The following is a 24,820-nucleotide window of genomic DNA, read 5'->3' on the forward strand; positions in this document are numbered from 1 at the left end:
CAGTGAATGAGGAGCATGGTATGGGGAATCTGGGGAAGTGCAGTGAATATGGAGCATGGTGTGGGGAATCTGGGGAAGTGCAGTGAATGAGGAGCATGGTATGGGGAATCTGGGGAAGTGCAGTGAATGAGGAGCATGGTATGGGGAATCTGGGGAAGTGCAGTTAATGAGGAGCATGGTATGGGGAATCTGGGAAAGTGCAGTGAAGGAGGAGCATGGTATGGGGGATCTGGGGAAGTGCAGTGAAGGAGGAGCATGGTATGGGGAATCTGGGGAAGTGCAGTGAAGGAGGAGCATGGTATGGGGAATCTGGGGAAGTGCAGTGAATAAGGAGCATAGTATGGGGAATCTGGGGAAGTGCAGTGAATATGGAGCATGGTATGGGGAATCTGGGGAAGTGCAGTGAAGGAGGAGCATGGTATGGGGAATCTGGGGAAGTGCAGTGAAGGAGGAGCATGGTATGGGGAATCTGGGGAAGTGCAGCGAATATGGAGCATGGTATGGGGGATCTGTGGAAGTGCAGTGAATAAGGAGCATGGTATGGGGAATCTGGGGAAGTGCAGTGAAGGAGGAGCATGGTATGGGGAATCTGGGGAAGTGCAGTGAATAAGGAGCATAGTATGGGGAATCTGGGGAAGTGCAGTGAAGGAGGAGCATGGTATGGGGAATCTGGGGAAGTGCAGTGAATATGGAGCATGGTATGGGGAATCTGGGGAAGTGCAGTGAATATGGAGCATGGTATGGGGAATCGGGAGAAGTGCAGTGAATGAGGAGCATGGTATGGGGAATCTGGGGAAGTGCAGTGAAGGAGGAGCATGGTATGGGGAATCTGGGGAAATGCAGTGAATATGGAGCATGGTATGGGGAATCTGGGGAAGTGCAGTGAATGAGGAGCATGGTATTGGGAATCTGGGGAAGTGCAGTGAATATGGAGCATGGTATGGGGAATCTGGGGAAGTGCAGTGAAGGAGGAGCATGGTATGGGGAATCTGGGGAAGTGCAGTGAAGGAGGAGCATGGTATGGGGAATCTGGGGAAGTGCAGTGAAGAAGGAGCATGGTATGGGGAATCTGGGGAAGTGCAGTGAATATGGAGCATGGTATGGGGAATCTGGGGAAGTGCAGTGAAGGAGGAGCATGGTATGGGGAATCTGGGGAAGAGCAGTGAATATTGAGCATGGTATAGGGAATCTGGGAAACTTGCACTGTCTAAAATAACTTGTGTAGGTTGTTGAATGACTTGTCTTTGTTATCCCTTGTTCCTCTGACAGAAGAGCTCTGTGTAGCGCATGAAGATGGCTTCTAATAAACCACGCATTATTCCTTGGCTTAAAGAGCAGATCAGCAGCCAGGCATACCCTGGTCTCAGGTGGTACAATGCGGAGAAGACACAGTTCACCATACCCTGGAAACATGGCTTACGCCAAGACAGGACACTCGAAGATGTAGGGATATTCGAGGTAAGGTCGTCTGCTAACTAAAGTGGACCTGTATTAAATTAAGCAAATGTGTAGTGTGCCTATATTGCCTTAAAGGACACCTGAAGTGAGAGGTATATGGAGGATGCCATATTCATTTCCCTTTAAACAATATCAGTTGCCTGGCTGATCTAGTTATCTGCAGTAGTGTCAGAATAACACCAGAAACAATCATGCAGCTAATGTGCGGAGTTGGGGTAATTGGGTTAACCAATCTGCAGCGGCCATCACTCCCTATTCAGGCACCCTAGGAGGAGATACAGTTACTCATTTTGAGGAACAGCAGAGTAACCAAGCAACTCGGGGTGACCCAAACCACTAGCAAAATATAGGAGACCAAAAGAGACCGAAAAGCTCACCTACTAAAAAGCGTTGCTTAGTGTGGTTTGCATTCTTTAAACAGAAGGGATTTGCGAGAATGCTGCTTTAAGTGAACATCTGTACTGTAGTTACCCACAATGCACCGCTACTAAATATGCAAATAATCTCTTTATGCCCCTGAAGCCAGGCTTGCATCATTTTGAGGAAGAGAGTCAATCAAATAACTGTACTTATGTACCTTAGCATGCACCTTACTTAGTTTTATACATCCCTGGGGCTTCCTCCACCCCCCTTCATGCTGATTTGTCCCTCGCCATCCTTCTCCGCTGCCTCCAGCCTCTGCAATCCGGCCCGGTAACTGTGGTAGTCAGAAGCTTACTGCGCATGCGTGGGTTGGCCGTGCATGCTCCCCTATCGCACTCCTGTCACTGGGAGAGTTCTGTGCTTACGCAGTACTACAGCGCAGGCGCAGAACACTCCCAGCCGCGAGACGGAGGAGCACGCTTAGCCGCACTGCACCCGCACCGACTGCCCCTGACTTGCTGAATTACCAGGCAGGCAGCGGAAGAACGCGACAAGGGAGCGATCAGGGCAGAGGGAGCTGAGTAAAACTTTTTCTACTTCGTCTCAGGTACACTTTAACAACAAATCTTTACCAGACTCCAATTAGCTGTTATGTCCTGTATTTTGCAGCCTTAAGGTGGCCACTAACGGTCCAATTTCTAGCGAAAGATCATTCGAGCGATCAGAAATTCTGATCGGATTGGTTGTAAATAATCTCCATTGGTGGACACAATCGATTATGAGCGAGTGAAAAAAATGTCGCCCGAATGAATTTTCGTCGAACCAAAATTTGGATTTTCCTGTTGGTTGTGATAGAGAGGAAGTAAAGATTGGTTCGTTGATGGTGTAGTAAACGATTTATTACAATATTTCACTTCCGATCAGAATTTCTGATCGCTCGAACGATTTTTCGCTAGAAATTGGACCGTTAGTGGCCACCTTTAGACATATTTAAATCCATCCTGATTTATTATTGTGTCAACAGGAAGTAGCCATAAAACCAAACTGCTATTCACTTCTGCACAGGACCTGGAACATTATAAATATGAGCTTGTGTGTATTCCATCTGTTGTTTTTATTTAAAAACTTTTAATTTCCGGCAAAAGTTTTCTTTCTAGAAGCAAAGTGGACCTTAAAGCCACATGCAGGCCCGGCCCTAGACTTTTTGCCGCCTGAGGCAAGCTTTAAACAAATAGCCCCCTCCCCCCCCCCCCAAGCCGTGGGTGTTAGGGGCCGCCGGAGCTGGAGGGGATAGCGGGCGGGAAGGGAGTATTGGGCCAATACCCCCTTCCTGCCCGCTATCCCCTCCAGCTCGGGCGGCCCCTCACACCCACGGACGGGCGGGTGCCGCCCCCCCAGAAGTGCCGCCTGAGGCAAAAGTTTTACCCCGCCTCATGGGCGGGCCGGCCCTGGCCACATGTTTTAGCGTAAGATTATTTATAGAAGTTATAAGCATTGCAGTGGATCATACCATTTTTTTGCATTTGCAGGGATGTTCTTGAGCACTAACTTGTCTCTCCTCCCTCCAGGCGTGGGCTTGTGCCAGCGGTAGTTACAACCCCGACACGGATCAACCAAACCCAGCTGTATGGAAAAGGAACTTTCGGTCTGCTCTAAACAGGAAATCTGAGATCCGTGTGATCCAGGATAGTAGCTCAGACTCCAGCAATCCTCATAAAATCTATGAGTTTGTCAGCGGAGACACACCTACTAGTAAGCCAAATAACCTGCCCATAATATTCGGAATAAAATGAGACTACCTTCAGTGATTAAAATATAAAGACGTGACTGTGTCTTTAAGCAGGACCTTTAATATTGATTGGTTATAATCGAGGCTGGATTTATACTTTTTGTGCCCCTAGGCCAAGTTTGTTGTGGCTCCCCTTTCTTGTGCAGCAGCAGCCCTCCCTCTCTAAAGCCCCATCTACACTATACAATTTTTTGTCCAATTCGATTCAATCTGATTCGATTCATTGATTCGATTCAATCCGACATGTCCGATCGGGATTCGATTCAAATTGCCATTGTTTTGCATCGAAATTAATCGAATCGGACAAAAAATTGTATGGTGTAGATGGGGCTTTAAGGTTCCCATTAATGGTACAATTTTTTCATCAGATGTGATTTTTCCGATCAAAAGTAATCGGAGTATAATTATCGATTGTTCCTTTAAAGGAGAACTGTAGTGAGAGGGATATGGAGGCTGCCATATTGATTTCCTTTTAAGCAATACCAGTTGCCTGGCTATCCTGCTGATCCTCTGCCTCTAATACGTTTAGCCATAGCCCCTGAACAAGCATGCAGCAGATCAGGTGTTTCTGACATTGTCAGATCTGACAAGATTAGCTGCATGCTTGTTTCTGGTGTGATTCTGCAGGCAGATAGCTCAGCCGGGCTGCCAGGTAACTGGTATTGCTTAAAAGGAAATCAATATGGCAGCCTCCATATCCCTCTCACTACAGTTGTCCTTTAAACAGGTCGATTAGGGCATTTTCACTCTTCTGATTTGATTGAAAAATCCAACATTCAGAGCGATTACATTTCCTGTTCCAATCGACCATAAATAGTTTTATGCTGGGAATACACCATTAGATTTTGTGTTAGATAGATGGTTTGATAGATAATTTCCAACATGTTCGATCTTATCTTTAATCGTTTTTTCTGATCGATTTCTCATAGAAGTGAATGGAAATTGATAAGAGAAGATAAAATCGATCGGAAAATCGATCGGAAATAAGATTGAACAGTAAATCTCATCGTGTATTCCCAGCATTACATTGCTTTTTGCCATACACTGCACAGTTTTCTGTACAATTCTATCATAAAAATCTCATTGAGGCCTTGTTCACATTGCGTTCTGTTCGCCTGGCCGTCCGCGTTTTGTGTTTTTTTCTTTCCGACTCCCGTCTATTACCTGCGCGCTGTTTTTTTGTGAACCGCTTTTCTAAGCGGTTTTGCAGACCGATTGCGTTTTTTCACTTCATGACGTCAGCGATTTTGTGAACGTTTGCGTTTTTCCTATACCTTCCATTGAAGCACAATTCGCCTCAGAAATGACCCATGCACCGCTTTTCTGAGCGAATCGGAAACAAACCGCTCATATGTGAACTCTCTCATAGAGAAGCATGGTGGAACCGCTTTCTGGGCGTTTTTGAAAAACCGTCTATGCTTAAAATTGTCCAAAAACGCCTCCAGTGTGAACGTGCCCTAAAGTTTGCATCTGATTAAAAAAATTGTACTGTTAATGGGTAACTTAAGGCTTCAGTCTATCCTTTTTGTCCAACCCTTTGATAGAAGGTACTTGGTGCCTGTCTGCACTGTGTTATGGCAGGATCTATGGCCTGGACTGCCAGAATCCCAGGCCACACCCGAGATTGCCTGGTATACCAGGTCTGGCTTCAGGAGAAAGCAGAGGTCACATGACTGCTGCGCCAGGTCTGGCTCCAGGAGAAAGCAGAGGTCACATGACTGCTGCTGATTATCTTTAATATAAGGTTTATCATTTTGAAAAAATGTATTTTAGCACAAGCATTAGGGGGCTTTACAAAGGGAAGGTAGCTTATAAGCCGAATTCCAGAACTCCTAGAATTTAGCTTTTATGGATTTATTTATGTGGCGTAAACTGGAATATTGAATTGGTACCATTTTTTCCTGACAGGTGGTGTGTCATCTGCAGACCTCTACTCAAGTGACAGCTACCCATCCATCAGTCCAAGTTCCGATACAGTTCCATTTAGCAGCCCAACCTGCACGCTTTCTGTGGTCAGTAAAGTGACAGATTGGCAAACCTGTGTATTCCTCTCTCTGAGTTCTGTTCAAATATGCCAAATTCTACATCCTTTAAAGTGACAAGTGTAGTACGCATAATTACTTGAACATTAGTAGCAAAGTAATTACTCATATTTTTATTTTCCGTTATATAGTTGTTTTTTTTAAAACATTGCATCATTCTCTAATATTTGTAGATTACAAATTACACTCAGCATTCTAAATGATTTCACAGAGCAGGTTAGTGAACTTTTGAACCGTCCTCTTCAGATAAAAACAAAATACAGTGAGAGACACTTGAGATAATAAGCTTCAGAAGATAGAGCTCTCTGTGACTTTGAAAGTTGGAGAGATCAGTGGCTCTTATGCATACAGTAGCATAGCTAAGGAGCTGTGGGCCCGATGCAAGTTTTACATTGGGGCCCCCCAAGCACTCTATACATAACAATTGATATGGCGCACCAAACTCTGCCAATGGCAACTACAGTGTCAGAAATGCAAGAAGGGAATGGGGAGAAGTTTGTTAATGATTACTACCATTCAAAGTATCTATAGACGTGATTATTAGGAGAACAGGACCAATACAGAGCTAATTCTGTAGTTGAGGGAGGGCCCCTCGGGGCCCCACTGGCCTAAGGGCTCTGATGCGGTCGCAACCTCTGCACCCCCTATTTTTATGCCCCTGTATGCATAGATTACTGGAGTTTCTTAATTCTTCCTGCACTGGAAACAATATTAGACTCATATCTCTGCTGCTAATGTTTTATTTCTTAGCTGTACTACACATACAAATCATTGTATCATAAGTTTATTTTCACTTCAGATTCTTTAAGACTTTAAGACCTTAACTCCAAGCAAGCATATAAAACACAATTTCATCTAGTTGTGAATTTATTAAAGGACCACTAACGCGTAAATTGTAAAAAATATAAAATACACGTAACATACAAATAAGAAGTACATTTCTTTCTGAGTAAAATGAACCATAAATTACTTTTCTCCTATGTTGCCGTCACAGTAGGTAGTAGAAGACAGAACAAACAGGTTTTGGATTAGCCCATCTCCTCAGAGGGTTCTCTGGGCTTTCTTTATTTTCAAAAACACTAATGGCAGTTGCTCCGTCCAACTGCTAAAAAAAGAGTGCAGCGAGCAGGAAGGCTGGCCAGCATCTTTAAAGGGAAGGTTCAGGGACTATCTAAAAAAAATAAAAATCCATTTCCACTTACCTGGGGCTTCCTCCAGCCCGTGGCAGGCAGGAGGTGCCCTCGGCGCCGCTCCGCAGGCTCCCGGTGGTCTCCGGTGGCCGACCCGACCTGGCCAGGCCGGCGGCCAGGTCGGGCCTCTTCTGCGCTCCATGGTGCGTTCCACGCCGGCGCGCTGACGTCATCGGACGTCCTCCGGGTTGTACTGCGCAGGCTCAGAACTACTGAGCCTGCGCAGTACAGCCCGGAGGACGTCCGATGACGTCAGCGCGCCGGCGTGGAACGCACCATGGAGCGCAGAAGAGGCCCGACCTGGCCGCCGGCCTGGCCAGGTCGGGTCGGCCACCGGAGACCACCGGGAGCCTGCGGAGCGGCGCCGAGGGCACCTCCTGCCTGCCACGGGCTGGAGGAAGCCCCAGGTAAGTGGAAATGGATTTTTATTTTTTTTAGATAGTCCCTGAACCTTCCCTTTAAATAAATCCCCAGGGAGTGTCTTTATAAAGAATAAAGGCCTTGCTGAGAATCCCCGTGGACTAGATAAACTAGACCGAAACCTGTCAGTTGTGTCACATTTCTACAACCTACTGTAAGTGACAGCAAGCTAGCAGAAAAGTAACTTAAGGCTCATTTTTCTCTGGAAGAAACATACTTCTTATTTGTATGTGTTTACATGTATTTTAAATTTTCACGTTTTTCAAGAGAATGGTGCTTTAAAAAATATTAAATGTCATTTTATGTGCAGCTGGTATAACTATCCAAATCTGTGCCCTAAACATCATGTTGAGAGGTGTCTTTATCAGCTGCCTGAGCTTCTTACATACATATAATTTAAAGGACCACCATCGCAAAAAAAAAATAAGCAGTTACAAACTGACAGAACCGACAGGTTTTGGGCCAGTCCATCTCCTCATGGGGGATTCTCAGGGTTTTCTTTGTTTTTAACAACATTTCCTGAACAGCAGATGCAAAGTCTAACTGACAAAATAGTGTGCAAGTGAGTAGGGAGGCTGGCTGGTATCTTACTATTTTGGCAGTTAATTTGCTGTTCAAGAAGAGCTGTTGAAAGCAGAGAAAACTCTGAGAATCCCCCATGAGGAGTTGGACTGGCCCAAAACCTGTCGGTTCTGTCAGATTTTAACTGCTTACTTTTTTCATGATAGTGGTCCTTCAACATTTCAAGGTGCCTGGAAGTTATACGGTACATGGAAATGAAGTTAATAGCTTTCTTATAGCCCTTGTCCAAATAAAAATATTTTGTGTTGGTTTATGTTGGTAAGAAAGTGGTGTATGGAGGGAGCACTCCTCATCCATTGCTTCAAAATTATTTTTATTGTTGGGATTTTCCCCACAGGCAGTTTTTGTTCTGATAACGCCTTGTGCATGCATCAAAGGTTTTTGTTTTTTTTTATATATAAATACAGGTATTTTTATACTAACTTGACTCTCTAAATATAGATGAAAGAGCAGTTTGACACAGAGGATGATTACCTCCTCAATGGTTTTTACTAGTATATTCTTATTAATGACTGGTATACAGTTGAATGGAGATTTGTAATTACATTGTTTGCATGTTTTACAGGACACAGTGTTCTTACCAGACTTACTGAACATAAGTCAGATGCAGATTTCTGAAGAGGGTAATTATATTTAATCACCTGGTGTATTTGTGTTTACACAATGACATGCTGAAGATAGAAGTGATGCAGTCACACTGATTATTTACCTTCACTCGTAGACTTGTACCTGGCTCCGGAAGATCTGCCAAGCTCAGTGCTGGGGGAAGCTCAGGACTGGTACCGCAACATAGGCACTCCAGATGTGTTTGTCCCTGAAGTGTCCCCTGTGGGCCCTGACACTTCTCCCTACTCTACCTACCCAGAGCAGCCTGGTAAGGATGGCACCATCGCTTTTACAATGGGTAGCTAAATAAAGCTGGCCATACTCTGTTCAATTATCACTAGATTTTTTGTTTTCAATCCATATTATGGTGAATTATTTTACGACTGACTAAAACACAACATTGCAGATCAATCTTTCAATTTTTGCCCGTAAAGGAGTACTTTAAGCTGCAAAAAAATGAGTTCATCTTACCTGGGGCTTCTACCTCGAACCCCCCCCCCCACACACCCTGTACATGTCCTGTGCCCGCACCGGGACAAAATGATCCTCCGGTCAGCGGGAAGAAGGGCTGTGCAGCCGCAATTGCCTGCGACATAAAGTCGCAAAAAATTGGAAGTGAGCCGTGGCGGGAGCAGAGGAACGTCTTGTCCCGACGCGGGCACAGGACGTCTGTGGTAGAAGCCCCGGTTAAGATAAACGTTCTTTTTTTTTTGCAGCTTACAGTAATCCTTTAATATCAATTGAAAATAAAATCGAGTGATAATTGATTAGTGTATTGCCCTGAGCCTGAAGCGAAAATATTCTCATGTTGTTTTCCAGTACAGGAAGAGTTAAAAAACTTCAGCTGTTATGTATGCAAAAGAACTTCTCTGAGCGAATACAGTCCTGTTTTCTGAAGTACTTAAACAGCCAAGAAACATTGAGGGACAGCTTTAGATAAGGTTTTACTGCAGGAAAGTTCAAAGGGTCATTATTTCTACTTTATTATATAAAACGGGAAAATGAACTTACCCGGGGTGTCCTCCAGCCCCACGTAGTTGGTGAAGTTCCTCAACGTCCTCTGGGCTCCCTCTCTTCTGTCCCCAGCAGCTCCGTTAGAGCTTCGACTTCGGCCAAAGTCGTGGGCCACTGCGCATGCACAGCCCCTCCGTTTCACTCGCGCTGTAAGCTTACGCAACGGGTGAACGTAGGGGCCGCACATCCATACTGGCCCACGACTTTGGCCGAAGTCGGTGCTCTAACGGAGCTACTGAGGACAGAAGAGAGGGAGCCTTGAGGATCCTGAGGGACTTCATCAACTACGAGGGGCGGGAGGAAGCCTCATTTTCCTGTTTTTTGGTCCTGTTCAAGGCCCCTTTAAAAGGCAGAGTGCGATTATAAACCGCAAATATTAGAGAATGATTCGATGTTACAAAAAATTGAAAAAAGCTATATAATTGAAAATAAAAAAAAAGAGTTGAACTTAAAATGCGTACGCACGCACTACCAGCGGCCACGACTGGTCCGTCAGACCCTCCCGCTGGGCGGACTTTTAGCCGACAGTAGCGCGTGTGTACACGCTGTCGGCGGACTGATAAGGCTGTTTCTGAACGATACTCGTACACATGCACTACTGTTGGCTGAATGTCCGCCCAGCGGGAGGGTCCGGCGGACCAGTTGCTGCCGCTGGTAGTGCATGTGTACGCACCTTTACCTGGGGCTTCTACCTGTCCCCCGCAAACTTTGCCTACTTCCAGTTTTTGCGATTTTAATGTCGCAAGCCACTGCACCTCCGCACATGTCCTCGCTGCCCGTTCTCGTTGCCGGAAGCTTCCTGTGCAGGGCGCTCCCTGCGGCGTGAGCGGGAGCAGGGGCGCGCATGGCCAGAGCCGCACAGACGTAGTGGTTTGCAACATTAAAGTTGCAAAAACCGTAAGTGATCCGCAGCGGGGGACCGGAGGATCTTTTTCTCCTGCCGCGGACACAGGACGTTTGCGCGGGACCGGCAGAAGCTCCAGGTAAGTTAAACCTATTTTCACTAGCACGGGTTCGAATCGCATATGGAAGTCCCCATCCGTTTTTAATGTGGAGATGCATTATTCATAAGCGTTTTTATGCGAAAATACGCGTTGTGATTTGAAAACACATGCCACGTGTCACATGTGCTTGATGGGTAAATCCGCGTTCGCAATGTGAATTTCTGCGTTTGTAATGCAGGTATATGCGGCCCCATTGACTTACATTAGCCTCGATTCGCATCTAGATCCCACCCACATGCGGAATAAATGCAGCATACCATCCAGATTTTTTTACGCACCGCATCACATTTTCAAACATTCGCATTAAATGGAAATAGCTCCAGTCACTAACATGTGTTGCATTTTGGATACGGAAAATCACATGCGGAATCCGCGTGTAGAGGAAATAGGCCCTAAGGGCTCGTTCACACTAGGAATCCCAAAGCACTAGCGATTACCGCTTAAACCGATAAGTGCAGAAAAGTCACTGGGCCAAATAGCGTTTTGGGAGCAATCGTGATTAGCGGTTCTATACATGTTAATGGCGATTGCTCCAGAATCGCTGGCAAACCGCTGCAAGTAACGCATTTGCGATTAGCGATAATCGCAAAACGCCCATGATCGTGGCAGTGAGAACACTGCCATGGACTACAATAGGACTAGCCATTATTTTCAAAATGCTAGCGGTTTGCGGTTACCGGGAATCGCACGATTCCCGCTTAGGTGTGAACAGGGCCTTACACTCAGGGCCAGGCAGAGGCTGGAGAGGCTCCAGCCTCAGGGCACAGTATAGGAGGGGGTGCACAATTCATTCAGCTGTCATTCCCAATTGTGTTTGAAGCAGAAATAAATAAGAAAAGGGGATACATGGTAGTGACTGCAAGCCAGATAACTAGAGATTAAGGTGTTGGGGAGGTTGGGGGCCCTGGGGCACCTCTGTCTAATAGCAATCAGTGTGTGACGGCTGGGGTGGGAGGGATGGGGGGTGCACTTTGCTGTCTCAGCCTTGGGTGCTGGAGGACCTTGTCCTGGCTCTGTTACACTGCATCAAGCAGCACAGGGGATCAGTCGATGCTCAAATGATTTCTGCTGGAATCTAATCCAGACCAAGTGTTCAGAATGGAAGTAATCTCTAAGTAATCGATTTCCAATTGAGGAGGGATCAATCAGTTTGGAGTATCAGGCCGTCATCTACCTATGTTTGCTTGGCTTGATGAAGATCCCTCATCTACACCTGATTTCTTCTTTCTGGTAAGACTTTTAACAGTTAACAGTCACTACATTAGTATAACAGAAATTTGCCTTGTTAAAACAGAAGGTATTTGCGATAATTCAGGTTGGAGTGAGCTCTGAGGTTTCCCACAAAGCATCACTGCTAAATATCCAAATCAATCTTTGTTGTCCCTGATAGCTAAGCACACCTCCAGAACCGCTGGAATGCAACGATGTGTTCGCTTGTTAATATTACAGAGCCAAAATAATCCAACATGGAATACAGACTGTTTCGGATTGGGTGAGCCTCATCAGCGCATGGCATGGATTAATGTGGCTCTATGAGGTAGAACTCGAAACATCCAGAGTTATAGATTGCTTAGCAAGCTCAAGCTCAAATGTATCAGATATTTATCAGTTGCTGTCAGTTATAACTGAAAGGAGAACTGATGTGCAAGGTCATTTCCATGTTTCCCTATGGCTCAAGTGGACAATATTACAGTTTCATTCAGTGGACAAACAGGACGTTTAAAAGTAAAGAGATTGATGAGATTGATGCCTACACAGGAGGTAAGTAGAGATTGATGCCTACACAGGAGGTAAGTATGATGTGGGGATGTTAATTTTGACTTTTCATTTTCAGTTCAGAGAACAGAGACACCAAGAGCCCAATATAGCATGTACTGGTATGTGGATATGATATGCAAGTATCTATTTATACTCACAAACATGGGTTACCGTCCAGGTAACTACTATATCAGCCGGAGGGGAGATTAGACCTGTCCCCACACAGGATTAAGAAGTCGCTCTCTGTAGATAGGAAATAAGGGGCAACACCCCTCCACCAAGGGTGGACTCAGGAACTGTATAAGCAGATAGAGGCGCCAAAAGGATAAAATACTCTAAAATGTTTAAAATGAGGAGGCAGAGGTGGACTTACCTCTCACCCAAGCAGACACAGGCGGGTGTTGTGTATATTCAAAACATCAAAAATGTATTTATATACTCCAGAAAGTGCAAGTGCAACGCGTTTCGCGGGCATCTCCCGCTTCATCAGACAATAGAAACGGAGCATAGAACTCAAATAAGTCTGGTGCAAAGCTCAGCGCTTTAGGTCCGCGCATAGTGTGTGTGCACTAATTTTATAGCCCACTGCTTGTGCTCTATAGGTTTATTGTGATTTAGTGAATCAACCTGAATTTTAGGCATGCTGTGCAGTACTGGGCAACATACGTGTTTACAGTTGCAGTGAAGCATACTTTTCATGAACTGTATGCTTCACTTTGCAACTTTTTCCCTCTTTTGTGTTGTGATCCTGGTTTTTTGTTTGTTTGTTTTTTTACAAGCTACACAATGCAACGCCCTAGGGTGACATTGTTAATCATTTTTCTACATTATCCTTATTTTTCCAGGAGAGGCGGCAGGATGTTCAGAAGAGGACCAGACTGCTCATCACCAGCAACATCTGCTAAGCCAGTTTTTCCCCAACAGCACATTCGGTATGTAAGAGTGAACTGGGGGAGCACTTATTAAGACCGATCCCCACATTAAAAACTGCTGTCAAGATTTGAGTACATCTTGTTGCTGAGTTTCATAGCTCAATTGCAGTTTTATTCCCCCTTTTAGTTATGGATAGTGTAGAAAGGGGCAAAACAGTTTTGGGGTGTTACTGTTGTCTGTGTCCCACTGAAGAAATATTTCCTTTCTTCCTGATCCTGGGACCTCCATGGAGCGTTTCGCTATTAATATGTAATAGTCCTGGGATAGGAAATGAAGGACACCAATGCAAGGTGATGTATGCACGGGACTACATAAAGTATCCATTCATAGAATATTCACTTACTTTAGCATTTTACAATTGTACAATCAATATTGTATCATTAGTAGGCACCTTTAAAGGAACACTATCAAACCAAGTGTTCTAAAATGACAATGTACAAATAATATCTAAGTAGCTGTGTACTTTTCATATTAAATATCAGAGGCAAAAGCTTTAAGGCTCGGTCCACACTACATGCGGTTGCAGAATGCAATCCACGGTCTGTGCTCCAGTTTTCAAAAACCGGAACGTAGTGATAAAAACGGACTAGTGATGCATTTTTGCAGCATGTTTTCAGTCCGTTCAGTGGCCATGGGCAGGAGTGCCGCCATGCTGAAGGGGGTAGCAGGCAGGATGGGGGGCAGCGGTCACAGCCCCCCTCCCTCACCTGGGACCCCCTTTCCCCGCTTCCCTCCAGCTAGTTTCCTTTAAAATCAATTCAGCGGCGAGCGGAGAGCTTACTCCCTTGTTCCACCGCTTGCTGGGTCACTTCCTGCAATGCTGCCCGCTGAAGTACAGAGGGTGGCATTGCAGGAAGTGACGCGGCGAGCGGTGGAATGGAAGGAAGTGAGTGGGTTCCCCACTCGCCGCCGGATTGATTTTAAAAGAAACTAGCTGGAGGGAAGCGGGGAAAGGGGGTCCCAGGTGAGGGAGGGGGGGTTCCAACCCCCCCTTCCCGCCACTGTGCCCACTCCCCCCTTTCCTGGCTGCTTCCCCCAGCCTATCAGGAGGCACCTATGACTTTGAGGGGAGGAGCAGGCAGTAGGCAATCCGGATCAGCCTTCATTCCTGCGTCTGTTTAGAAGGAGATCTGCTTTTGCATTGCCTGCCACTACCCCTCCATGTATCTGGGCTCTATGAAGTCCCATCCGGGGTCCGTGAAGTCTAGACTTTGTCGGGACTTGCCGTTCAGTTTTTAAAACTGATCCCTGGATCACCCACGGATCAGTTTTTTAATTGGGTGAAGACGGCTGCTATTTTTAACATTGGTATCCGTGGCTCTGGTTTTGATTCGGGTCAAAAAGCGGAGCCACGGATACGTTTTTCAACAAGTCTGAACCGACCCTTATTCATTGTGTGTAGATTTTAGCTACATTTAGAAAGTCTTATTTGCAAAGGTATGAATCTCTGCAGTCTGACGTGCTAAGAACACTGTAATATTGAAGCATTAAAAACCTGTCAGGTTTCACACACACAATTACAAATGTTTATGTTGCACCTAAGAAGCATTTCCTCTTCTCTCTGCAGAGAGCTTAGTCAGAGACAGACAGAGCCAGACAGAGCTTTCTCTCACACACACAGGATCAACAGATAAAGTGTGAGGGAATTCCCCCTCCCCTCAGGGTTCATTTCGCCATCAGATTTGCCATCAGAAAAGTGTGGAAGGAAACAGTAAACAAAGAGATAACAATTCAAATGTATACACCAGTACTTAGCAGCACTTCCCAAACATTTCCTATCTCAATTTAAAAAAAAAACACGGTAACCAATACTGTTTCTTTAAGGTAGCCATGCATCAGATGGAGCCAGATCGAATCGCATTGCATCTGTAGATAACAATAATAGTAAAAAAAAGTCAAATATTGGGTGCTGCTAAATATTGGCATTTGGGCACCCGCCATGCGCTCTCATATATATATATATATATATATATATATATATATATATATATATATATATATATATATATATATATACACACATATATTCTACCTATCTATCGGGCACGGCGGGTGCCCAATTAGTCCACTTGCCGCATGCGCCCATTTTTTCTGTTTCCAGTCTAGAGAGCGTCAGGGAAGTTGCCCAGGAGCTCTGTTGTCACCACATGAGCTTTAAGCTGAATTCTGGGCAAACTGTAACACAAACATGGGGAGCAAAGGTGATACCGCCCTTTCCGGCAAGGCTTTCTCTGATCCTTGCTTCTCCTTTTCTAAACCCATTGACTTTCAGTGTCACTGTCCTGACCTCATGGTGAAAAACTCAGAATTTCAAAACTGCTCCAAGTCTCCTTCCTTCTTGTACTCAGTTCTGTGGAGCAGCTTCGACTGACAGGGGGGCTGCTATCCAATCACCAGAACAGTGACCTTAAGGAGCAGAGATGGACAAGTGCATGAAGATCTCACTGCAAACATAAGTCTGTGAGAGGAGAAGAGGAGGCGCGTATGTCTATTATTCCTCCCTCCCTAGGCTTCAATTCATTAATCTCCTTAGCAGTATGATTATTTATAGATTTTAGGGTCTTTCTAAAACGTTTCAGACCCTAAAATCAGGGGGAAAAAAATCATGCCACCAGAGTCTCTGCAGCAGCCCCTGGTCTCACTCACCTCTCTGGGCTCCAGCGCTGCAGTTTTACCTTTGTCCTCCGGGTGGCGCTGTAACTCTGTGGTGCGATCGATGGCGGGGATCTCACCAGAGTGATTCAGAGCCTCGGAGGACAGGAAGGAGAACGGCTGCCGACGTCTGGGTGGTGAGTAAAAACGCCCGCTGCGCATTATACTCTGCAAGTCTGCATAGAGTTCCCGGCGGCTAGCCCGAGCATAGCTCGGGATTACTGCCAGGGAGGTTAAGCATTACCGCATTTGGTAGTACGGAAAACAGCTGATTTTAGCGATCACCTTGCCAAATGCCAATTCACTAAACCTATTACCGCACTGAAAGGTAAAATTACTGACAAATGAGGTAAATTACCAATTTGTGTGGTAAATACCTAAAACAATGTCAAATTGCAATTCACAACATCTGAAGCATTCAGTAAATCAAATAAAAATGTTCGGTATTTACCTCCAGCTCTGAGCAGCTGGTACCTCACACTCTCCATGCAGTAACATTGACAGATGTAGCAGACAGCCAATAGGAAAAGCCACACAGCCCTGCTTCTCACCCTGATTTAGCCCAATACTCTGGAGCAGGGGCATAACAACAGCGGATGCAGCCACTGCACCAGCGGAGGGGCCTGGGGCCCTTCTGGGGCTCACTCAAGGTCGTTTTGGGGGGGCAGGAGGGGTCGCAGCATGAGGGGAGAGCATTAGACATCAGCAGGGAGGGGCGACAGTCCCCCCCCTCCCTCACCTCGGGCTCTCCTCTCAGCGCTCCCCCTCCAGCATCTATCACTGGCAGCAGCGGCGGCAGCATCCACCGCGGAGGTCTCCGATCTCTAAGTACTTCATGCTACTTCCTGTTGCCACCTGCCCCTACCCTATGGATATGAGTTAAGGTGGCCATACATCTAGCGATTTGGCTGTACAATTGACCATTCGATTTGATAATTTTATAGGATTGAGAGGGAATCGAGTGTGTTCCAGAATTCCCAATGATGAAAAGTGGCTGATTTTATGTCGAATCGACCAGCTTAGTCGATCGAGCAGGATGCAATATATCAGTCAATTGCACAGGAATTGGCTACTGCTCACGTTATTCGATTTTTTTTTGATTTTTTTTTTTGCATTCAGAGCATGGAGACACAACATTGGTCAGATTGATTAGTGAAGTGAATCTCATAGGATATCATTTGTAGTGTTTTCGATCAACCATACTGAAGTCGATTCCTTATTAAAGTCGATCGCTTTGTTGATTGAATCAGAATCGCTAGATGGATGGCTACCTTTAGTTGAGCAATTTATATTCTCATGCAATCTACACTGCATATAATACATGGACACTGAGACAAAATTTAGAGGGTGACAGAACAAGAAAGTTTAATAGTGAACAGATCAAGTACCACCTGGGCCCTGTCTGCTCCAGGGCCCAATAGCAACTGCTATGGCTGCTATGGCTATTGCTACGCCCCTGAATAATGAACTGCAATAAATTATTACTACTGGGCAAGCACTTTAAAATGCGTCATTAAGTTATTTTTCACCTTCTGTTACCTACAGAGACACAGTTTGAAGTGAAGATATATTACCGGAAAAATTTGGTGGGGAGCGTCCATGTGACCAACCCTCGTGGCTTCCGCCTCACTTCCAAGCCACAAAACAACCCAGAAGCCTATTTGCAGGACGTAGCCCTGCCGCCCCATACCGCGATCAGCGACCTCAAAGTAGGGAGTAAAATCAAGGAACTTTTACAGAACCTGGAACATGGGACACTGGTGGAGGTTCAGAATGGCAGCATCTGTGCTAAAAGGCTGGGCAAGTGCAGGAGCTACTGGAGTATGACTGACTCGCCACCAACCACCCAACCCAACCAGATAAGCAAAGACTCCTACTCTGTGCTGTACAATTTCCAGCAGTTTGTCAAAGGTACGAGATGGAATCATTTCTGAACAACTTTGTCATCTCATTGTAATTGCAAATGTTTTCCAAGAAATCCCACTGTAAGCGCCAATGTTTTCCGAGAACCATGTAGACACTTGTTTTTTATTTATTTAGAAGATTTGTGATAAGCTCAGTTTTATTAATAATTGACTGTGAAACTACCTGGTCAGGAACTCAGATACTGGCCACTTCCTACACAATCGACATTGCTGTAGGCTGCATTTGTGGACCGCGCGTCCCCCCCTGCTGTGCTTACCCATCAGAACCCATAGAGCCATGATTGGTAATAGGGTAGAAGTGTTGCCTGAACCAATCAAAGTACCTGTAAGAGAAAGATCATGGCTGCAACGAGAAGCCAATGATCTTTGCTATAATAACACTGTCTGTGTGCTGTTTCAGGTGACACTAGTCTAGTGAACCTAGTGGTAAAAAAAAAAAAATACATACAAAAGTAAGAATACACCTTTTACACTACATTTTACTAAATAAAAATAAATTAACCCCCCCCCCCCCCAATTACCAAATTAAAAGACAAATAAAGAATGACATTTGAAAAAAATTACATAAATAGTTACGTTAGGGACTTTTTTTTTTACTATGTATGGCATGAGGGTATATTACTTTTATATATCCTGCATATATGAGCTTGTAATTAGTGACAGACGCAAAACTGAAAAAAATTCACCTTTATTTCCAAATAAAATATTTTTGCCATACATTGTACTAGGGCCATAATTTAAATGTTGTAATAACCTGTACAAATGGGCAAATAAAATATGTGGGTTTTACTTACAGTAGCACATTTTATTTTAAAACTGTAATGGCAGAAATCTGAGAAATAATTATTTTTTCCATTTTTTTTCTTATTGTTTCTGCAAAAATGCATTTAGTATAAAATAATTTATAGCAAAATGTACCATCCAAAGAAAGCCTAATTGGTGACGGAAAAAAAACAAGATATAGATCATTTTGGTGTGATAAGTAATGATAAAGTTATTGGCGAATGAAAGGGAAGAGCGCTGAAAGGTGAAAATTGTTCTGGAATTTACTAGCGTTAAGGTGCGTACACACATGCGACTATAGTCGTTTGTAACGATCGTTCCCCGATCTTTACCAACGACGATCGTTACAAAAAACGAACCACCGACTATTAAGGCAAACGACGAACGAGCCAAATCGCTGCAAAAGAAAGTTCTGTCTCGGCGGATTTTAACCAACGACGATCGTTTGCAAAAGTAGTACATCGTTGGAAACGGTCGTTCGTACTAGGCTTGACATGCGCATTTCGCAATTTCTCCATGGAACTTTTCATTTTTATGCGCAGGCGCAATAGTTGCTTTACGTGATGTAACGTTTGTTCTAACGATCAGATCGTTACACACTTTTAAAAACTAACTTTACTCAGGTCGTTCTTTCATCAATTAAAAGTTCGTTCGTCGTTCTCAACGAACGATCGTTGTCGCATGTGTGTACGTAGCATTAGCCTGTGATGATATGACATTTGTGTGCTGAAAGAGAAGCTTTTCGTTGACCTTTTGTTACTTTCTCTTCCCAACAGAACTGATAGCATTCATAGAACAGAAAAGGAGAGAATCTCCACAATACGACATCTGGATTTGCCTTGGAGAATTGTGGCCGGATGGCTATTCATGGAAGGAGAAACTAATCATGGTGCAGGTGGGTCCTTGTATTGTGGAACTTTCTCTTACCTTAAAGAGAACCTGAGAGGAAGAAAAGATACATACCTGGGCTTCCTTCTGCCCCCTTCACGCTGATTTGTCCCATACAGTCCTTCTCTTCTGCTGCCTGCAGCCTTCACAATCCGGCCCGGTGATTTTGGGGAGTCGGGGGCTTACTGCACATGCGCGGCCTAGCTGTGCGTTCGTCCCATCATGCTCTCGTCCCCGGAAGAGTTCTGCTCCTGCACAGTATGTTCCCGGCAGCGAGAGCCCAATGGGGGAGTGCGCATGGCTGGACTGCGCCTGCGCCGACTGGCCCCGACTGACCAAATTACCGGGCCTGAATTGTGGAGGCTGCAGATGGTGGCGGACAGCATCGAGGGAGCGATCAGGCCGAAGGGGGCTCTCATCTCAGGTTCTCATTAAAGTGTAACAAAAGTGAGAACTTCTCTGCTCTAAAAGTGTAGTCACAGCTTTATGGAAAAAACATTTCTTCATTACAATTTGTTGAAAATCATAAAAGAAAAAAAATCCTGAAGTTTCAACTTGGATTGACTTTCCAAGGAGCACTGAAAGGGTTAAAGGACAACTGAAGTGAGAAGCATATGGAGGCTGCCATATTTATTTCCTTTTTTACAATATCAGTTGCCTGGCAGCCCTGCTTGTCTATTTGGCTGCAGTAGTGTCTGAATCACACCAGAAACAAGCATGCAACTAATCTTGTCTTATCTGACAATAATGTCAGAAACACCTGATCTGCTGCATGCTTGTTCAGGGTCAATGGCTAAAAGTATCAGCGCAGGAACACACTAGGCAGAATTGCATATGCGTTTCCATAGCACATAGTGGAAAACACATATGTGATTCTGCCTAGTGTGTTCCTACCCTTAGAGGCAGGGGATTAGCAGGATATCCAGGGCCAGGCAACTGGTATTGCTTAAAAGGAAATACATATGGCAGCCTCCATATTCTTCTCACTTCAGTTGTCCTTTAAGCCTCAGTATTTATTATTTGAGGAGACAGCCAAGGCAGAGGATGGCAGAGCTCCTGCAGTCTATTCACAGCTAAAGATAAGAACTAATTAGATACTTTGATCTGGTTAAACAAACACAGAACACAGAGCAGTGAATTTCTTCAGCAACTAATTGTGGAATAAAGACTTTTTATTGTATGCTGTGCAAGGGTTTGAAGAGTCTGCTTTGAAGGCAATGTAGAGTATAGTCATTTTTATATTTTTGTTTTAGTATTTATTAGGTTTGGTACTAAAGATTTTGTTCTTTCAAAAGATACGTTTTTGATGAGGAAAAAAACTAAATATAAAGGTAACAAAACTGTGGTATTTGCTTAGAGTTCCACCTGCTGGCAGGAGCAGAGAGCTTTGTCAGCAGAAGAAAGGCCTCATTTCGGTGCAGTGCAGTAAAGTTAAGATCCTTAGATAAGTCCTCAATAGTGTAGGAAATACATGGTTGCAAGTCTTTACAGAACTTTATTTTAAAGGACAACTGAAGTGAGAGGTATATGGAGGCTGCCATATTTATTTCCATCTAAGCAATGCCAGTTGCCAGGCCCTCCTGCTGATCCTCTGCCTCTAATACTATTAGCCATAGCCCCTAAACAAGCATGCAGCAGATCAGGTGTTTCAGACTTTTAAGTCAGATCTGACAAGACTAGCGGCATGCTTGTTTCTGGTGTGATTCAGATACTACTGCAGAGAAATAGACCAGCAGGGCTGCCAGGCAACTGGTATTGATTACTACAAGGAAATAAATATGGCAGCCTCTGTATACCTCTTACATCAGTTCCCCTTTAAACAAGAAATATATCCTAATCATCTTTTAATTTCTGCAGAGTATTCTGACTTATGGTGGCCATACGTGGTACATTTTTTAAATGTTTTATTAGATAATTTCATTCATTCATTCAGCTTGATCGAATATGAAGATTTTCCCAACATGTCAGATCAGATTTTAATAGAAAAAACAGGAAAATCATTCATTTTTCTTAATAAGAAAAAAAGATTATTTTCAACTTTCATTAGATTTAATCTTTTTGGTCAAATAAATGGGAAAATCGAATGTTTTGATTGTACTGTGTATGGGCACCGTAATGTTAATTATTTCTGTTCATTTGGTCTACTGTCTTATTTTTTTTATTCTTTTTGTGGAGCAAGTGGTTCTTTGAAGTATTCCTGAGATGGGGCAGGAGAGAAAAGTTATACATACCTGGGACTTCCTCCAGCTCCCTCCGGCCTGATAGCCCCTCCCCTGCCTCTCCGTTTGTTCGTAATTGGCCCAGTCGTGGCCAGTCTGCGCAGATCTGGACGGGAGCATTCTGTGCCTGTGCAGTTGTACTGCGCAGGCGCAGAACTCTCCTGGCTACAGGAGCGCGATGGGGGCGCACATGGCCAGGCCGAACATGCACATATTTCCCCAAATAGGCGGACTTACCGGAGCCGTTTGCAGACGAACGGAGAGGTGGTGGAGGACGTTGAGGGAGCTATCAGGCCAGAGGAAGCTCCAGGTATGTATAATTTTTCTCTCCTGCTCCATCTCAGGTACACTTTAAAGAACAAGCGACACCCATGCTAACCCCACTGAGGTGTATACTAACAACTGCACTGTCTTTTTTTTTTATTTATACAATCACTGAGTCACCTAAGCCTTGCTTGTAAACACAAGTATTCAGAGGGTGTTTCTGATAAGCAGCTAGGCAGGGAAATAAATGGAAGAGGAGGAATATATTATAGATAAAAAGAACTCCCAGCATTCAACTCTTTGGCACTGTTTGGCACTAGAGCCAGTGCTCCTAAAGTATATGATAACTACAAACCATAACAGCAGAAAAAGTTTTGCTAGTTTTGAATGCAGGATTAGCATCTTATTAATACACTCAGACCAGTTGCTGTTGAAATTAGATTTTTATGGTGACAATACCGCTTTAAGTGCAACTAAGGTGGTGATTGGATGAAGTAAACCCCCCGTGTCATTCATATAGGTCGGGTTTCAGGCGAAGAGGTACAAAGGATCAGGGAGGGATTTTGATAGTATTGATTCTGATTGACTTCTTGCGTTTCATTCTTTAATAGGTCACTCCCATTTCAATGCAGCTGCTTCATCAGATGAGTTATAGCAATGGAGCCTCGTCCTTACGCAGCAGCGATATCAACCTGCAAATCTCCGACTCCCTGCGCAGCACAAGCGATATACTCAGCTTCCTGAGAGAGTTTGAGGACAGGATGGAGTGAGCTTAGCTGGAGCCTGTTTAATTGTCTTGGTTTTGTTTAGGTGGCCATACACTGATCAATACACACAGCAAAGGATTTAGATGAAATGGGGCACTAGAGGAGATGGCAGTTCTTGCCTTCCAGTGATGGTCATCTGGCTTTAGTAAGATTTGGTGGGGGATAGCATCAACCAGGCCCTTGACTCTCTCTAGGCCCTAGGCAACTGCCTAGGATTGCCTTGTGGATAATCCTTGTGGATAATCCGGCTCTAGATACACTGGCCAACAGAGAGATCCCTCTCCTATAATTATCTGAAGAGAGAGGGATCTATCTATTCAAATCCCTCCACACACTACACACACATTTTAAATAAATTTCAGCATGAAATTTTACAAAATCGGTGTGCGCTTGCCGATTCTCTGAGGCCCCTCCCCCCATTGCCGTGCCGTGAAGCCAAAGCCTAATCTTACCTGTACACCGTGTGGTCCTGGTCTGTGTTTCCCCGCCAGGCGCTGTTTCTTCACTCCTGAGTCTCGGGGCGCATGTGTGATGTAATGCAGAGGACAGACACTAGAGGCACTACCATACGTGACCACTAGAGGCCTCTGGTATTTGGTCTCTAGCATTTGGGACATCATACAGGTGCCGGGAGACTCAAGAGAGGAAGAAGCAGCCAGCGGGGAGAGATGAGATTGGGACAGCGCCGTGAATAGGTGAGAGTAGATTAATCAGTCATCAAATTGAACAGCGGTAGCGACGCGCTACCAATTTGCCACCAATCAATTACAATCTTCCGTCCTGCGCAGTCGACCGCAATTGGCCAGAAACCAAATGCGAGTATCCTTTGTGGCATCGATTTCTAGCGGATTCAATCAAATGGTCGAATCAGACGGGTATCGATGAAAAAAAAAAACAATAAGTGTATTGCCATCTTTCATTGGAAATAATGGTTCTACATCTGTGTAGACTACAGACCTGAGCATGTCTAAGCTATGAGGCCCAAGGCAACTACCTCAGTGGCTTTGTCACTAAACTAGCCTGCTATACTAGTACTATTTAAAGGACAACTGAAGTGAGAGGGGTATGGAGGCTGCCATATTTATAAGCAATACCAGTTGCCTGGCAGTCCTGCTGAGCTATTTGGCTGCAGTAGTGTCTGAATTACATACCAGAAACAAGCATGAAGCTAATCTTGGCAGATCTGACAATGTCAGAAACACCTGATCTGCCACATGCTTGTTCAGGGTCTATGGCTAAATGTATTAGAGGTAGAGGAAAAGCAGGCTAGCCAGGCAACTGGTATTGCTTATAAATATGGCAGCCTCCATACCCCTCTCACTTCAGGAACCTGAGGTGAAAGGGATATGGAGGCTGAACTATTTTTCCCCCCTTTTAAACAATACCAGTTGCCTGGCTGCCCTGCTGATCCTCTGCCTCTAATACTTATAGCCATAGACCCAGAAAAAGCATGAAGATCACCTGCTTCGGTTCAAGTCTGACTGTATTATTCACATGGTTTATTCAGGCACTAGTGACCAGAAAGATCAGCAGGACCACCAGGCAATTGGTTTAAAAGGAAATAAATATGGCTGCCTCCAAATTCCTTTCTCTCCAGGTGTCCTTTAAATATTGGATGATTGAAATCATGTTAGTTCAGCAGACATGGTTCATCTTGTTTTGTATTGCAGTGACTTCCAGGGCCTCGTTCACACTGGAGGCGTTTTCGGGGTTTTTTTTTACATGTAGGCGATTTTTAAAATCGCCCACCAAAAGCTTGTGCAATCAATGTCTATGAGAAGGTTCACATCAGCGCGGGTTGTGCGCTGTCAGTTCAGTAAAGCGGTGCTTGGGACATTTTTGAGGCGATTTTGCCTCAATGGAAAGTATAGGAGAAACGCAAAACACTCACAAAATAGCTTTGTGTAGCTATTGCGTTCGCGTTTTTAAGAATAAATACATTGTATTTATTTTTTCCCGGGTCAAAGAGTCAAAGACTTACGCCAGGGAGTGAATTACAAAACTGCTTCGAAAAAACGCTTAGAAAACCGCTAAGCACAAAAACAAATCGCCCACCCAAGCACCGGGAATCGGAAAAAAAAGACACCTCAAAAACAGCCCAACGCGGACGGACACGTGAGCCGGACGCAATGTGAACAAGGCCTCAGAGTGATCAGACTTTTT

The 24,820-nt window shown here is 44.6% G+C and overlaps 1 protein-coding gene across 1 annotated transcript in view; it reads left to right on the plus strand.

The window, feature by feature from the left end:
• The window catches only part of LOC137521725 (interferon regulatory factor 3-like), a 65,172-nt gene extending 41,253 nt beyond the window's left edge, over window positions 1–23,919 (plus strand). Inside the window, exons 3-11 of the mRNA XM_068241382.1 lie at window positions 1,270–1,458; window positions 3,390–3,573; window positions 5,519–5,622; window positions 8,410–8,467; window positions 8,566–8,718; window positions 13,072–13,158; window positions 17,357–17,722; window positions 19,296–19,414; window positions 22,502–23,919. Coding sequence (XP_068097483.1) covers window positions 1,288–1,458; window positions 3,390–3,573; window positions 5,519–5,622; window positions 8,410–8,467; window positions 8,566–8,718; window positions 13,072–13,158; window positions 17,357–17,722; window positions 19,296–19,414; window positions 22,502–22,660 — 1,401 coding nt within the window. The 5' untranslated portion in view covers window positions 1,270–1,287 and the 3' untranslated portion in view covers window positions 22,661–23,919. The remainder of the gene's footprint in view (window positions 1–1,269; window positions 1,459–3,389; window positions 3,574–5,518; window positions 5,623–8,409; window positions 8,468–8,565; window positions 8,719–13,071; window positions 13,159–17,356; window positions 17,723–19,295; window positions 19,415–22,501) is intronic.
• The last annotated feature ends 901 nt before the right edge of the window (window positions 23,920–24,820 follow it).

The sequence above is a fragment of the Hyperolius riggenbachi genome, chromosome 6 (genome assembly GCF_040937935.1).
Source record: "Hyperolius riggenbachi isolate aHypRig1 chromosome 6, aHypRig1.pri, whole genome shotgun sequence".
Taxonomy (NCBI): Eukaryota; Metazoa; Chordata; class Amphibia; order Anura; family Hyperoliidae; genus Hyperolius; species Hyperolius riggenbachi.